The sequence below is a fragment of the Haliotis cracherodii genome, unplaced genomic scaffold (genome assembly GCF_022045235.1).
Source record: "Haliotis cracherodii isolate W230 unplaced genomic scaffold, xgHalCrac1.p SCAF_10, whole genome shotgun sequence".
NCBI classification, from domain to species: Eukaryota; Metazoa; Mollusca; class Gastropoda; order Lepetellida; family Haliotidae; genus Haliotis; species Haliotis cracherodii.
In genome coordinates, this window is record NW_027266265.1 from 8,265,150 (window position 1) to 8,282,880 (window position 17,731).

The window sequence follows — 17,731 nt, forward strand, 5'->3', positions numbered from 1 at the left end:
AGGCAGGATAAGCCACATAGATTTTGATAGGCTAAGTTACATGATGAAACTGATGCATGGCTGTTACAGTGAGCACAAGCCTGATGTGTGTTATGGTTGATAAAGTCCTGATGTATTACGTCTAGGGGTGTAACACTGAACAAACCACTGATGCCTTGTAACTGTTTGTGGTCCAATACTAATATATCAGTACAAGTGTGAATAAATCTACAATTGTTGCAACAGTATGGTGATAGTACAATTGCTGCAACAGTATGGTGATAGTACAAGTGTTGCAACAATATGGTGATAGTACAAGTGTTGCAACAGTATGGTGATAGTACAATTGCTGCAACAGTATGGTGATAGTACAAGTGTTGCAACAATATGGTGATAGTACAAGTGTTGCAACAATATGGTGATAGTACAAGTGTTGCAAGAGTATGGTGATAGTACAATTGTTGCAACAATATGGTGATAGTACAAGTGTTGCAACAGTATGGTGATGGTACAATTGTTGCAACAGCATGGTGATAGTGTTATGACCTATTGCACATAGTTGTACAACGTTTGATCCAGGGTCAGTGTTTGACCAGTGTCGACCTCACTGACCACCTCACTGACCACCTCACTGACCACCTCACTGACCACCTCACTGACCACCTCACTGACCATGCAGACCTTGCCTTTTGTCAGGGGTCAAGTTCCGGACCCCCCAGAAAGTGTTGTACATCGAGGACCTCACAGACATCATGATGGACAACTTCCCCGACTTCTGGAAACTGGGACAGGCATACTTCACAGGGGACTTTATGCTGAAACTTGAGGTAGGAATATAACCAACAGATGCAGTTATAGAAGTCCATTGCTTTCATTGTTCCCCATGTTCTACATACATACCTATATTTAATCGGCATATGGTCTCTTATATGGTGTACGAAAGTGCTGCTTGTTAGTTTTGCGTATGTTCTGCCCTGTTCTAAGTAGGTTAGTTACATATCACTGCATATTGCAATGTAGTCACTGTGTATATTACCATATGACTTATTAAATGGTACTCCGTGGTAGAGGGCCTCAGGTGGCCTAATCATCATAGGTGCCACAAGTTGCTGTGCAGAGTTGTTGCCCTTAAGCATGCCAGGACCCTATGATTGAGGTTTCAAATCTGAGATTCCTCTTAGATTACCGGTAGATTTCTAAGTTTGTCAGCACCATTACAATGGGGTTTCATCAAAGTGGTAAGTGTCTAAGATCTGCATCACTTCAGGTTTTCTTCCCACATTATGTTGACATGCTGTGATGTGACTAAAATACTGCTCAAAGCAGCATTAATGAAACTCACTTGTCTGTAGTAGACACTAGAGATGATATAACAAATTGATGGTTATTCTTTGATGATTTTTCTGTTTGATTGAATATTGCCCAGGGTTTCAACCATGTCTTGAAATTGTTAAATATTAGTAGTACTTTGCAATTGTTCTTGTACAAGTTGAAGTTCTCATTACCTGCTGCAGACCTAGTTAGAATAGGTCCCAGTACTCAGCTGCATGTCATGCTTATCATAGAGACCCCTGAAAATCTGGATTAGAATTGTTCTTCAGCAACCCATGTTTATTGTAAGAAGCGACTAACGGGATCGGATGGTCAGACTCGCTGACTTGGTTGATGCATGTCATCGTATCCTAATTGTATAGATTGGTGCTCACTATGTCAATCACTGGATTGTCTAGTCAGACTTGATATTTGCAGACCTCCATCATACAGCTGAGATATTGCTGAGTGCAGTGTTAAACAACAAACAAATCCCGAACCCTTATCACAAGAGACAACAAAATTGTTTAGGTACTTAGGATCTGAGAGGTGGTAGATTGTATGTCATCGTTACCCAGCAGGGAGGGACTTAACATGCCGCCATCATATTGTTGTAATATTGTTGACTGCAGCATTAAACAAACAAAATACAAGTCTTATCATGCTTATGAATCTATTTCAGAGCTCTGAGAAGGGGTTTAAGATAGATACAAGTAAACATTCAAAATTAAAGGTAAGTTTACAATAAGTCTGTTATGTATAAGCACATGTCAATTATTATAGCCAAGCAAATGAGCCAGTGTTAAGGTCAGATGTCATTTGGGCTTAAAAAAGAAGAAGAAAGAATTGGTTCTCAGGCAATGACTTTTGAATATATAGTGCGGGCGGCAGTGTTGTCTTTGTTTGTTCGAACTAGTATGTACCCAGATAAACACATGTGTAACCAAATAAACAGGTGTGTACAGTCAACCTTGGAAAGGGCCTCCCTACATAAATGTATTCCTTGATGAGTAAAATACAGGAATACAGTATTTGACAACTTTTGGAATTTTTTTCCTTAAAAAAAAAAAAAAAAAAAATGGAAATAAAAATGAAACATGTGGCGAACTTTATGATGATGCGGGCAGTGCCTGAGAAAAGGCTTAAATGTGCTTTGATTCTTGTTTTGAGTTCATGACTTTGACTAGTATTGATGAATTTAGACATATATGTCCATAATTCACCAGTTAAGCTTGTGGAAAGGATTTTCCTTTGACATTTTACAGATACAAAAAAGGCTCATTACCTGAAATCCATTCAACCTGTCAGTCTGTTGTGTAATGGGGCACAGGTGGCCCAGTCATCTATTGAAGAAACAGATTACAGGTGATGACTTCCTGTTTTTGCAGCAAATGATTGCAGAAATTATTGGCTTGTTTGCCAACCTTGTCCGAGCTGCCTTCCTGCCTGGGTCGCTGGAGAATATTGGCAAGACAGAGAGGGAGACATTGGGGGTGTGGTCAGTCACGCCTCTTGATGTCCCAGGGGCATGGCTGCCCCACAGTGTCAGGCAAATCAGGTAGCCAAGACATTTTATGTATTAATCAATGCCAAGGAAAGTGTATTTGTAATAAATGCAGTACCAATGGAACAATATCAGTTTAAAGACATTTTTCAGTATTGACATTCTGGATTTTGGTGTTGGTAGATGGTTTCACTGTACCTGTTTCACACTGTGTCCGAGTGTGTCTGACTGTGTCACACTGTGTCCAACTGTGTCACACTGTATCTGTGTCACTCTGTGTCCGACTGTGTCACACTGTGTCCAACTGTGTCACACTGTGTCCAACTGCGTCACACTGTATCTTTGTCACTCTGTGTCCGACTGTGTCACACTGTGTCCGACTGTGTCACACTGTGTCCGACTGTGTCCAACTGTGTCACACTGTATCTTTGTCACTCTGTGTCCGACTGTGTCACTCTGTGTCCGACTGTGTCACACTGTGTCCGACTGTGTCACACTGTGCCCAACTGTGTCCAACTGTGTCACACTGTATCTTTGTCACTCTGTGTCCGACTGTGTCACACTGTGTCCAACTGTGTCCAACTGCGTCACACTGTATCTTTGTCACTCTGTGTCCGACTGTGTCACACTGTGTCACACTGTGTCACACTGTGTCCAACTGTGTCCAACTGTGTCACACTGTATCTGTGTCACTCTGTGTCTGACTGTGTCCATCTGTGTCCGACTGTACCTGTGTCACTCTGTGTCCGACTGTGTCTGACTGTTTACACACTGTACCTGACTGTCACACTGTATCCAACTGTGACACCTGTGTCCAACTGTGTCACACTGTATCTGACTGTCACACTGTGTCCGACTGTGTCACACTATCGTCATGATATGGCTGAAATATTGCCGATGTGACGTAAAGCATAAACTCACTCACTCACTGTGTCCCACTGTATCTGACTGTCACACACTGTGTCTAACTGTGTCCCACTGTATCTGACTGTGACACACTGTATCTGACTGTGTCACACTGTATCTTACTGTGTCACACTGTGTCTGTCTGTGTCACACGGTGTCTATCTGTGTCCCACTGTATCTGACTGTGACACACTGTATCTGACTGTGTCACACTGTATCTGACTGTGTCATGCTGTATCTGACTGTGTCACACTGTATCTGACTGTGTCATGCTGTATCTGACTGTGTCACGCTGTATCTGACTGTGTCACATGGTATCTGACTGTTTCACTGTCTGTTTCAGATCCTGTGCATCATCTCTCTCCAACCTGGACACACTCGGCAACTCGATGAACTCACTACAGGAACTGGCCTTTGACCTCCGCACCAACTGCATGTTCACCCTCCTTAAACAGGCGATATCAGGTGTGTGTGTGTGTTTGAGTGTGGGTCTGTGTCTGTGTCTGTGTCTGTGTCTGTGTCTGTGTCTGTGTCTGTGTGTTTAGTGTGTCAGGATTAACTGGAAGGGAGGGACTTGTTTATCATCAATATTTTCTGATGGTGTTTACTAGTTGTGGACAAAGCCTGACTAATGTGGATCAGGTAGAAGCAATGTCCGGGAACTGAGCGTTGAGCCCATTCTTGAAGTCCCTAATTTATACCTGTGTCTGTTTCTGTTACATTCTTCTTCATCATATAGGCTAAATACAGTATGGTACAAGTTATTATTGCATGACCTGTGAAGTGTTTCCCACTGTGATGTTGTGGGAATATTGCTAAAAGTGGCATATTGTTTGATCACCCATGGGGATTCCTGGTTACAATTGGTCCCCAGCAACCTATGCTGGTTGTAAGAGGCGACCAAATGGATTGGTTGGAAAGACTCGGTGTCTTGGCTGATGGCTTACCCCAATGGTGTGGATAGTTGTTCACAATATATATCACTAGATGTTTTGGTCCAGACTTGATTATTTACTGGCAACCGTGATAGGGCTGGAACATTGCTGAGTGCAGAGTTAGACAACAACCGGGGTAGATGTTTTTTTTATGCATCCCTTGTTAGGTTTTATACCATGAGCCAAACCCGTCTACAAGGAATTTATCTTACCAACATATTTAATATGACATTGTTAAAGAATTTAGCAAATTCAAAATTGATAGAAAACAGCTGTTTGATTAAGCTGAGGTTAAATTGTGCTATGTCACGTGACTTCCATTGACTTGGAAAAGGCGCGCCGGAGGCTCATGGTATAAAACATAACGAGGGAAGCATAAAACCCCATGTACCCCGAGTGATCCTGCTACAATGAATTTATCTTACTGACATGTTTTAACAGGACATTTTAAAAGAATAAACACAAATTCAAATTTGATAGACAACAGCTGTTTGATTGAGCTGAGGTTATTTTGTGCTATGTCACGTGACTTCCATTGACTTGGAAAAAGCGTGCAGCTTTTAGCTTTGAAGCCGGGTATAAGGGATTTATTCTGCCTCTCAGAAATCCTAATGCAGCCTGACTTGTTTGTGGTGGGGTATAAGGGATTTATTCTGCCTCTCAGATATCCTAATGCAGCCTGACTTGTTTGTGGTGGGGTATAAGGGATTTATTCTCCCGCTGAGAAATTTATTCCCCTCCATGGCGGAATACATAGTACAATGTATTTTATCAAGATCATGTGGATGCACGTGATTATGTTCGTGAACTTCTAGAATGCCACTGAAAGACCTCTCCACCCACATGTTACAGATGTGAAGTTGCTACACACGAAGGAGGTGTGGGCAGTGGACACAGACGATGAGTACGGCGGCACAACCCAATTGGTAAGGAGAAAACATACCTGTCAACTCTCACGCATCTCGCGTGAGTCTCACGCATTTATCTCGCTCACACGCAAGGTTAGGAAATTCTTACGCATTCATATAAAATTCAAAAACAGTTTTCGCCCCCTCCCCCCCCCCCCCCCAAGGCTTAGTCCTGGACACAGCGGAGCTTGCAGCTCCTGTACCTTGGCTTCTCACGCATTTAGACATCCAGGGGTTGACAGCTATGAGAAAAACATTTTGTCAGGAGAGTGTATCAAGTTTATTACACATTACTAACCGCATGGCTTCAGGGGGCAATATGTCAGCTCTGCATTGGTCATTATCCTGCGTCTGATTGTAACCCAGAGCAGCCTGGTTCCAGGACTCTTAGTGATATGTGGGGAGGTGGGGTAGCCTAGTGGTTAAAGTGTTCTCTTGTCACACTGAAGGCCTGGGTTTGATTCCCCACAAGGGTACAATAATGGTACATGTCTGGTGAACCAAGCTGTGATACTGCTGGAATATTGTAAATACAGTCTAAGTCCAAACTCTGTCACTTAGTGATGTGTTTAAGCCTATGTTCAGGAAGGACAACTCTACCAGCAGAACCATTGAGGGCATTGGTGGATTGACAGATGTGTGATTGTCACAGTGTGGAAACACATTAATACAGTACAGTAGAACATGGATATAACAAACTACAAGGGATCATAGAAATCAGTTCGTTATATACGTTGTTCGTTATATATACGTTTTCGCTCAGAAACGTCCGTCGTCTTGGCTAAAACAAAATAAATACACATACACATTTATACATGTTTCCTCCCGCATCTACCGGTGATTCAGTTAAAAAGTACCAAAATTGTAATGCAATGGTTGGAAGAAATTGTATCTGAAGTTATTTTATCAGAATAATATATTCCAATATCAATGAAATTAATGTAAACATTATTGAATGAAATTTGTTTGTTTTACAGAGCAGATTAGTCCAATTACATGGACAATTAAGATTAACATAATGCAAGTTTAACAAGGTTGGTCCGTCACCGCTGATTGTGTTGATTCACCGCGATTGTGTTGATTCGCGTCTGATTGCTTACAGCCAATTGTCAGTGACAGTTGACACTGAGTGAGATTTCTCAGTTTGCTATACACGTCACTTATTAGTGGTAGATTGGCTTGTTGGGGATCAGATATAAGTTCGCTATATCCGTTAGTTTGCTGTAGAGAGTTCGTTATGTACATAAATTATATATGATAATATATAGGAGATTAATTGGGGATGTTTTAACAGTTCATTGTATCCGTTTGTTCGCTCTATCTGTGTTCTACTGTACTTGGTCTGTTGTTCATACACTATATGTAAATCTCATAACAGGAGCCTGATGCTTTGACTATTCTGTTATACTGTGTGTAACTACTTCAACACAAATATTGTCCATATCTGTATCAGTTAACATGAAATATTTTATGAGTTGAAATGAATCGGTCTATTTTTCAAAGGGACACAGATTAGTACCAGGTGTGCAATGTTTGTTTCAGCCTGCATTGTTTGAGAACATTGTGAATGAGGCGGTGCAGCATCTACACGAGGTGGTCGTTCTCAACAAGCCGGGGGAACCAGAGGTAGGCATGTCTAGCCATGCAGGGGATAAGTACATCACATACAGGATAAGTACATTACATACAGGATAAGTACATCACATACAGGATAAGTACATCACATACAGCCTTTCTGTTACGGTTTTAGACAAGTTGAGCCAAGCAACTTAAAACAGAAATGATTTAGATTTATTTGCCTGGGCCCCATTCCACAAAGCGATCTTACAGCTAAGGTGATCGTAACTCCCATACTTCATCATAGGCCTACGATCAACATAGCACTAAGATCACTTTGAACGGGGCCCTGATCTTTTTCATTAGCAAAAGATTATTAAACCATAAATATATAAGTGTGACCTAATGCTTCCTGGGAGTACCAAGAAGATGGTGGAAGAGATGTTGGAAACTAGGGATGCAGTCCATTTTCTATATGAACGGGGTCTTAAGGTGAAGATTACACTTTTTCCCTCACTTGGTGGGGTAATGCCTGGTGTTGGTGTTGTAGATATTCAGTCAGCGGCCAATCCAGAAGGAAGCAACCTCCCTGTGCACTCAGCTGCTGCAGGCCTTCTCCCAGTGTATGGAGCAGCTCGCATTCAGCCCCCCACTGCACAAGATGGAGACTCACAGGTGGGTCTTAGTGGAGAGGTCAAATGTGAGTCAATTGTCTGAACATCGTGTGAGTGTGAGTCACAATGATGGTGGAGAGTGCAAACGTTAGTCAGCGTCTCAACATCGTGAATACACACACAAGTCCTAGTGATGGTGGAGAGGTCAAATGTGAGTCAATTGTCTCAACATTGTGTGAGTGTGAGTCACAATGATGGTGGAGAGTGCAAACGTTAGTCAGCGTCTCAACATCGTGAATACACACACAAGTCCTAGTGATGGTGGAGAGGTCAAATGTGAGTCAATTGTCTCAACATTGTGTGAGTGTGAGTCACAATGATGGTGGAGAGTGCAAACGTTAGTCAGCGTCTCAACATCGTGAATACACACACAAGTCCTAGTGATGGTGGAGAGCTTCAACGTGAGTCAGTGTCTCAACATTGTGGACACACACGTGTGTCCTAGTGATGGTGGAGAGATTTAAGGAGTCAACGAAGACATGTGAGTCGTTGTCACAGTCCCTCATAACGATCCTGGTTAGAATTGGTCTTCATGCTTCTCATAACAGATTAAAGGGATCAGGTGGAGAGACTCGTTGATTTGGATGATGGATGTCATTATATCCCAACTGAGTAGATCATTACTCATGATGTCAGTCACTGGATTGTCTGGTCCAGACTCAAATATTTACAGGCTGCTGTCATATAGCTGGAGTTTTGCTGAGTGAGGCATTACACAACAAACAAACAAACAAACAAACAAACAAACAAACAAACAAACAAACATACATACATACACAACATTGCTGCAGTCATGTTTGACCATGACAGTGTGTTCTCATCCAACAGTGTTACATCGATGAGGAATGCGACTGGCCTGGACTTGATGATGGACCAGTTTGAAGATCCAATCCCATCATTAGTGAGTGGATTCTTTCTGACAGTGTCAAATTGATGTAATCCTTTCCAATATATATCTCAGATAATAATAACACTCCCAAATTAAAAATTACTTATTTAGACTCATACTGATCATACTGCTAAGTAGAAAAATATTCAGATGTTTCTAACAAGATCACCTGAAGACAAGCAAGCAATGTGAAAGTCAGCTTATATTTGTTAGTCACATCCCAGTGGTTATAAGTAGCCAAAATGAAACCCAAGAAAGTGTTTGCTATCTAAGTCATAGTGGAGGTGACCTGTGAAGATCCAGGTTAGAATTGGTCTTCAGCAACCCATGTTTGTCGTAAGAGGCGACTAACGACATCAGGTAGTCATCATATCTCAAGTGCGTAGGTCGTTGCTCATGGATCAGTCAAGGTATGGTCTGGTCCAAACTTGATTATTTACAGACTGCTGTCACAGAGCTGGAATATTGCTGAGACTGGCATTAAAGAAACAAAAAACATAATGAAGGCAAAGTTTCTTACCTGACACAATTTTGCCATACTGTCTGTGTACCAGTACTACATTTAATACTACACCAGCGAGACTGTCTATGGTCTCCAGCGAGGTATGTTAATGCTCACCTTTCTGCTGAATATCGTATTCAGTTATCAGTGTTACATAATGTGTATGTGGTATGAGTAAGTAATTTATCGTATTTCAACACTTTTCTTTAAATGTTTGTGTTTTGTATCCTAGAAATGTTAAAGGTTCCTACAGCTGGTTGTAAACCATTGCTTCTTTAAGAAAAGGTTAACTTCAAGCCCAATGCAAGCTGATTTGTTTAGTCTGTCTGTTATGGATTGGTGTTGCAGGACATAGGCTGTTATAGACAGTGAGACTGTTGTTGGCTGTGCGAGAGTCTGTTATGGAATGGTGTTGCAGGACATAGACTGTTATAGACAGTGAGACTGTTGTTGGCAGTGCAAGAGTCTGTTATGGAATGGTGTTGCAGGACATAGACTGTTATAGACAGTGAGACTGTTGTTGGCTGTGTGAGAGTCTGTTATGGAATCGTGTTGCAGGACAAGCGCCTGGTGATCATGCTGAGCAACTGCATCCACACCTGTGAACGGGTCATTCCCCGGATCACCGAGAACCTCAACAAGCATGGCTATGTGGAAATGGAGAAGGCCTCGAAGGTAGGATGGCTGTCTTGATACACTCCTGGTGGACATACATGCAATGATGCATCAGTGTCAACACCTAGATCGGGATGTGTGCAGGCAGGGTATATGTACTTATGATAGGGTTAATCAGATATGCAGACAATGTATCCCAACGAAATGCGAGTAGCATAGTGTACATAGATGTGATACTGTTGCAGTGCACTCTCTTCCCTCAAAGAAGACCACTTTTGTGGTCGGGTGGTGAAGCATCTGCCCTAAGGCTGGGGTTCGATCCCTGTCTGCGTCATACCAAAAGATGTCAAAAGATAGTATTTGTTGTTACCATGCCTGATGCTTGGCATTAAGGGGCCAAAACAAGGACTGGTTGCCTTGGAGTCAGTATACTGTGTCCCAGTTGGATATTCATGTTAAACTGCAGCATGGTGTCTCGGTGAGCTAGCACTATTAATGTAGTCAGGACTAGTACAAGCAGCCACACACACACCTTCATTCACTTCACTATCTAAGTGCAATAATATTGAATGCAATGTTAAACCCCATTTCACCTCATCTCACCTCCCTGATTCATTGTGGTCACATTGCAGGTTTTGTCATTGATTCTGTATTGTTGACTACTTGTTTATCTGTTGCAGACCTGAGCACAGTTGTTGGTACTTGTGTTATAATAACAAGGAATATATGATCTGATGCTGTGTGTGATGTTGCAGGCTGCACAGGAAACGTATCGCGATCTGGACAGGAAGCTGTTCGAGGCGTACATCGAGCAGAAGTCTGACCCTATTGTGGGAGCTATGGAACCAAACATGTACCGCGGGGGCTTTGAGTGGAAGCATTGGAAAAAGCCAACAGGTTTGTCAGTGATATGTAGAGGATATAGTATTCATGTGCTTTTGAATTGAACTGGTTGACATACATTACACGTACATGAGTTACTCTGCACCTTGAAAACTTTGAAGGACTGGTTGCCTTGGAATCAGCATGCTGTGTCTGAGTGGCATATCCATGTTAAACTGCGGAAGTTGCTATGGAAGTGCAGCAATCTTGAACCCCATATTAAACCTGTCACCTCACCTTTTGGGGATGGAAAACAAGGTCACCAAGAACAAAGATGCTGTCCAACACAGTTTGCACCTGTCAAAACAGCTTGATCAACCTGTGTAGACTAACTGACCACACTTGATACGGAACTTGGTGGGAAGCACTGTCTAAACCTTTCACTAAATTACATGATTATTGACCTGGTTGAAAAAATGGGGGGATATAGAGATCACCATGTTAGGCAGCCGTCCGTCAGCCGTCAGTTTTCCGATTCTGGAGCAGAACTCCAAAACTGTTAGATCCGTGAAGATCCGGGGTAGAATAGGTCTTCAGCAACCCATGCTTGCCGTAAAAGGTGACTATGCTTGTCGTAAGAGGCGACTAATGGGATTGGGTTGTCAGGATGGCTGACTTGGTTGATGCATGTCATTGTATCCCAATTGTGTGGATCGATGCTCATGATATCAATCACTGGATTGCCTTGTCCAGACCCGATTATTTACAGACCTTCATCATATAGCTTGATAATTGCTGGGTGTGACGTTAAACAACAAACCACACCAAAACCAAAACTGTTAAATATATTTTGTTGAAAGAATCTATACAGATCAGACTAGTGGGGGAGTGGTGCCTTTTGATGATTTGGGATTTAAAACAAAACAAAATAATTTCCCCTTTGAGAAGTTGGAATTATACTGATAATGAGGATAGTGCTCCTTTACGGAGCAGAACTGCAAAACCATTGAATATTTCTTGTTGAAACTTGCACTACAGATCAATCTAGATGTGAACTGGTGCCTTTTGATAATTTGTGATTTTGAAAATACTGAAAAGCATTATTCTTTTCTTTACTGATCTGAATGTATCCAATGGCAATGAACCCGAAGTGGGGTAACCAAACTCCATTTCCGAATTGCCTCAGACCAGGGGGATATGCCATGTGTTGATGACTCTTTTTTATTGGGAGTTTTGTTATGTATGTCATTATTTCCGCCCATATGCAGTGAACCCCACAATATACTCCAATGTGTCCAGATAAGAATAAGTCACTGTATTAATGTGAGCAAGGGGGCGGTCGGGTAGCCTAGTGGTTAAAGCCTTCGCTCGTCACGCCGAAGACCCGGGTTCGAATCCCGACATGGGTACAATGTGTGAAGCCCATTTCTGGTGTCCCCCCGCCATGATATTGCTGGAATATTGCTAAAAGCGGCGTAAAACCAAACTCACTCACTGAATGTGAGCAGGTGAGACTCACAAATTTTTTGCATTAATTTCATGATTTACAGTGTAACATGTTCCAAGTTCCGACAAGTGGAATGCTTATATTGTTTCTGCCAGGTCAACATGTGGCAATGATATATAGAGATTGTCATAGAGGTTCTGTCCGCTGTTCAGGTGTCTGTGATTGTGTTACAGGTGTGAGGCATTACCTGAAGGAAATCCTAATGAGTATGATTGAAGTGCATGCAGAGGTAAGTAACCATTGAGATACCTGATACTGCCTCGAACATAACTTATGTTCTTACAGTGACTGTGATAAAGCTGTCAATATCTATACAGGAATTTTGTCTGAAATGATTAAGACAAGTAAACTGACCCCACACATTGTCTTGTTGGGCAGGTGTTCAGCATATCTCCGATATTTGTGGTGCGAGTGATGACAAAGATCGCAGAGTCTGTGTGCGAGGAGATGTCCCGTCTCATCCACTGCAGCCCGGGCTTCAACAACAACGGCGCTATACAGGTAACCATGGTTACTGTGCTTGTGAAAGAAGGAAGGGAGGAGCGAAGGATGAATTAATCAAGCTGTCAGCTGTCACTACCTGGCTGTATCACTGAGGCCTGCAGTCTGGACCAGGCAAATCAGCTAAATGGCATCAGCAGCTTGAGGCCTATTATTGTTATCCCCTGGCATATAATGTGGGGGGATACAGTCGAGGCCTTGTCTGTCTGTCTATCCGTCTGTCTGTCCGTCCATAATCATTTCGTTTCTGGAGTGTAACCTGAAAACAGTTCGATATTTTTCAACAAAAATTGGTAGATATATCAAACAGATCCTGAAGTGGTGCCTTTTCCTATTTGCGGATTTTTGGCATTTATATTTTTCTTGATTTCCATGGAAACAATTTGGACTTAGTTTTATAAAAGGGGCAGATTTGTTTCCGGAGCGCAACTTGAAAAAACTTTCATTTTGTTTCAACCTGTAACAGAGGCAGGTGTTGTTTCCGGCCCAAAACTAAAACACTAGGTATTCAACATTTTTCATCAAACTTGGTACATGTATTAATAAATGGCTGAAGTGTTGCCTTTTGCTATTTAGGAATTTTAAAAAAAAGAAGTTTTTCCAGTTATCAAGGCAACTAGTTTGACTTTGACTCTTTTATAGTGGTGTGTTTGTCCAGACCATATCTCTAAAACTAATAGGTACTCTTTCTTGAAACTGTGCACACTCAGAGACCATGCTGTCAACTGGTTCCTTTTGCTATATAGGGAGTTTTAGAATTTATATTTTTTCTGTGTCCATGGCAACAACTTTGATTTTGACTCTGTTCATAGTGGTGTGTACCTGACATAGAAATACAAAGTTAGGAATCCCAATTCCATCGTATTGTTTTGATAGTTCAGTAACTAGATCTACACTTGTTTAGGGACAGACACATACCAGTAAGTTAGAAATTCTCTTATCAAGTTGGATGACTTTTGTGGGGGCTGGGGGGATTTGTCATCTTCTGATGACTCTTTTTTTTGTTATTGGTACAATATTTTTTCTTCTAAAATTCAATGTAGGTGGTCAGAAACTCAAAAAAGAATACTTCAACTTCTTGATTCCTGCCGCTACAGAATGTAAATAAACAAGCAGTTGTAACATGAAAAGATACCGAAAGATGACTCATTGGTTTTTTTTGGTTAGAATGTTTACTTTTATGTATTATTCGCCATTTTTATGAACAGCGGGATGAAATCTTGTGGGTTATTCATTTGACCTAATTGTAAAACTGTTGACAGATTTTCTTTTTTCTGATCATGTTCTTTTTAGTTGGTTGGTCTCATAAACCAACAGAAAATAATATCCGGCCTTATCTGATATTGCCTGAACCCTGTGGGAATGTGGGTTAGCATAGTTCCAACTCTGAGACTAATGATTGGGTCAGGTGGCCATTGTACGGCAGTGTGGGAGGATGCTCACAATGTCAACCACTGGTCCAGACACAATTACTTACAGGCCGCCATCATATAGCTGGAATAGTGCTGAGTGGTGTGTTAGCAACAAACAAATTGGACTGCATTGTAGAAATTTGGTTATATGATTATAATTAGACTCCAGATCGAGATTTGTGATTTAAAAATATTGTGCAGACCGGCAGTGTTTTTTTGTTTTTTGATGTTGTTCAAATGGGTATGTAACCAAGCTTTGCTTACAATAATCTTGGTGAAATCATGGTGTTCTTAAGTATTGTAGCATGTCACTGCCAGGTGCATGTGTTCAAGATTGGGAATAGTAAGATTTTTTTATTTAAAAAAAATATGGAAATAAAAACGAAATGTGAGTTGACTTTATGATGATGGGGACGGTGAGTGAGAACCAAGATTATATTTTTTTTAGCCTTATGTTTTTACTTTATTGATGGTATTATTCAAGCTTTCACTTTTTTCTTATCTTAGTTTTTGTATATGGCAGCTTTTTCTGTCTATTAGCTGTGACATGTATATATCATTTAGAAGTGTCTGCAGTCCATCAAGATAATACGAACCTGTTTCAGGCAAGACTGGAGTTATATGCACTTCAAGACACAGTGGATGTTTACAAGACGGACAAAATCAGGTAGGTGATCATCCCATGTTGCCACAGATTACAGATATGCTGACATAACTCTGTCAACGAATTTAACACTCAACCTGTGTGTTCACACAGCAAGCAGGAAAAGAATACATATCCATCACTATAGCAATGATATCGATGTATAGAGAATCTCACGTAAGTGACTTTTCATAATAAAAATATCAACATGAGTCAGTAAGTGTTTAAAAGTGTTTAGAGATTAGTGATTAACGTGTATGAAAACAGTCACCCCCATCTCATTTGTAGCATCCTATATTCAGCTCCTTTTCAGGGACTTAAGGGCTCCCTTATAGTTGTTTTTTATTCAACTTTATACGTAACTTTATTTTATGGGAAGATATGTCAGTCTGAACATTGCCTTTTTCTAACTCCCAACAGCAAGAGTTTCAAGGAGGCCCTTGCCTGTGTTCCCCAGCTGTCTGGACAAGACAAGCAGTGAGTGATGTGTCACATTATGATGTTAATGACCGTTTGTTTGTTGTTTAATGTCACACTCAGAAATATTCCGGCTGTATGATGCAGTATGTAAAAAATTGTGTCTGGACCAGACATTCTAGTGATTGACATCATGAGCGTCAATCTATGCAATTGGGATATGTTGACAAGTCTGCAAGCCTGACCACCTCTTACGACAAGCTGAAGACGAATTTTAACCTGGATCTGTAGGGGTGTTGATGAGCGGTCAGACTTGGTACAAGTTCAATTCATTTCACACAACCAGCACTTTGTCTTCCAACTCTAACTTTACGACAAATGCCAGAGGCTATATGCTCATCAGAATTTTATCCCCTACATACTGAAGTTAAGAATTCAAAATTTTGATTCCTCTTAGAAACCCTTGATCCTCATATGATTGTCCTTCTCCAAAATGTATTTCTGTTGCAGATTCATGGAACAACTTCTGAACAAATTCAAATCCCACATGAAGTTCCAGCTGATGTGTTTTCAAAATGAAAGTACAGTGGGGTCCACTGTGATCAATGATTGAAGTGAGCTGGGACAAAGTTGAACTTTCAAGAGACAAGAATAATTTGATGAGCCACTCACAAGACACAATCCACACAGAACTAAGACATACTGGTCGCAACCTATACGGGAACAAAATAGAATGGGAAGAACTTGTTTCTTACACATTGTGGGTCTATCCTGAATGTGCCAATGTGGTGATACAGCAAATACAACCCTTGGGCTTCAAAAAATAAATAGATTGGTTCTCAGGCAATGGCTTTTGAATATATAGTGGGGGTGTGTGTTTTGTTGTTGTTGAAACTAGTATTTGACCAAATAAACAGTAGTGTACCATCAACCACAGAAAGGGCCTCCCTACATAACTTTATTCCTTGATGAATAAATACTGGAATACAGTATTTGACTAGCGTTGGACTTTAGGATTGTTATTTTTTTGGAAACAGAAATAAAAAAGAAACATGTAGCAAACTTTATGATGAGTGCCTGAGAACCAACACTTTATTTTTTTAAGTCTTGTGTGATCATTTTATGGTGGCATGCAGTACAAGTGGTTTATTTACTGTAACAGTAATTCCTTGTTCCCTAAGCCGCACTGTTTATATTTTATGGTTTACAGATTCTTCAATTAACATGGGTGGCATATTCGCCATATTACGTGCCCTGCTCCAATCAGTGCCCTCTCCACCCCCTCCCTTCGTGTCCAACAAACGCGGGGCGGTCGGGTAGCCTAGTGATTAAAGCGTTCGCTCGTCACGCCGAAGACCCGGGTTCGATTCCCGACATGGGTACAATGTGTGAAGCCCATTTCTGGTGTCCCCCGCCGTGATATTGCTGGAATATTGCTGAAAGCGGCGTAAAACCAAACTCACTCACTCAAACAAATGTTTCAAGTTTGTTGCTTGGGTCACAAGGTATTCAATAGAGTAAGATGTATGGATGTCCACAAAGGCCTTCTTCCCATATGCAGTGCATTTGACCAATTACAGATGGCAAACAAAATAAATCCTAAATTATTTGACCGTATGGTTGAATCTGAAAAAAATTAAAAAATTAAAAGTGTGGCATGATGATAATGTGCAGTTTTATAAGCCTGAATCTGCTACATTGATGGAAGGGATGCTTGTGTCAGTGGTCTGAAACTGTGAGACTCACATTCCAATGTCATGTGCACTGCTTCCCAGGATACGTTCCTCTCCTAGGACAACTGTTGTGATGGTGGTCATAGCTGAATGTCCTCATCTCGTACTTCACGCTGCCATAACTTGTTGAATTGGATCCAAAATGTAAATATATCATGTCAGTGTGGATATGTGCAATATCAAAATCATAAATAAAACATTCATACACACATTTTGTTTTCAGTGTTCCCTCTGGGGCCTACATGCCATGAGGTATCTTATTGTTTAAGGCCACACTTAGCAGTGATCCAGCAGTGGCCTGTATATAATCAAGTCTGGACCAGACACCGGTAATTTGGAGTATTTTTAATATATTTGTTTCTTTGTTGTTTAAGGCCACACTCAGTAATATTCCAGCGGTCTGTAAATAATGGCCCAGAGAATCTAGTGATTGATATCATGAGCATCAATCAACGCAATGGGGATACGATGACATGCATCAACCAAGTCGACAAGCCTGACCACCCGATCTTAGTCGCCTGTAACTGCAAGCACAGGTTGCTGAAGACTTGTTGCTGATCAGTGAAGGATGAAACAAGATATGACCATATCACTGCATTATGCACTTAGCAACATCCCACCTATGATGGCGGCCTGTAAATAATCAAGTCTGGACCAGACTTTACAGTGATTGATATTATGGGCAACAATCCAAGCTGTAAGGTACAATGATAATCAACCAAATCACCGAGCCTGACCACACTACTCATTAAGTCGCCTCTTATGACCAGCATAGGTTGCTAGGAGCTAGTCTAACCCAGAATCCCTACAGGTGCTGGCAGATAGTAAATTAAGAATTTATATAGCGCATTTCCCAATTAACAGCTGCTCAAATGTGCTTAGATCATGACTGATCTAGTCAAAGGCTCTCTTGAAG

General features: G+C 41.2%; 1 protein-coding gene across 1 annotated transcript in view; it reads left to right on the forward strand.

Moving 5' to 3' along the window:
- Positions 1-17,017, forward strand: part of LOC139454032 (exocyst complex component 2-like) — a 39,611-nt gene extending 22,594 nt beyond the window's left edge. The window contains exons 15-29 of the mRNA XM_071235516.1: positions 676-806; positions 1,973-2,023; positions 2,679-2,848; positions 4,044-4,165; positions 5,488-5,561; positions 7,086-7,169; positions 7,651-7,775; positions 8,603-8,675; positions 9,724-9,840; positions 10,536-10,677; positions 12,283-12,338; positions 12,488-12,610; positions 14,628-14,689; positions 15,086-15,142; positions 15,593-17,017. Of these exons, the coding sequence (XP_071091617.1) occupies positions 676-806; positions 1,973-2,023; positions 2,679-2,848; positions 4,044-4,165; positions 5,488-5,561; positions 7,086-7,169; positions 7,651-7,775; positions 8,603-8,675; positions 9,724-9,840; positions 10,536-10,677; positions 12,283-12,338; positions 12,488-12,610; positions 14,628-14,689; positions 15,086-15,142; positions 15,593-15,695 (1,490 nt within the window). The 3' untranslated portion in view covers positions 15,696-17,017. The remainder of the gene's footprint in view (positions 1-675; positions 807-1,972; positions 2,024-2,678; positions 2,849-4,043; positions 4,166-5,487; positions 5,562-7,085; positions 7,170-7,650; positions 7,776-8,602; positions 8,676-9,723; positions 9,841-10,535; positions 10,678-12,282; positions 12,339-12,487; positions 12,611-14,627; positions 14,690-15,085; positions 15,143-15,592) is intronic.
- Positions 17,018-17,731: the final 714 nt, after the last annotated feature.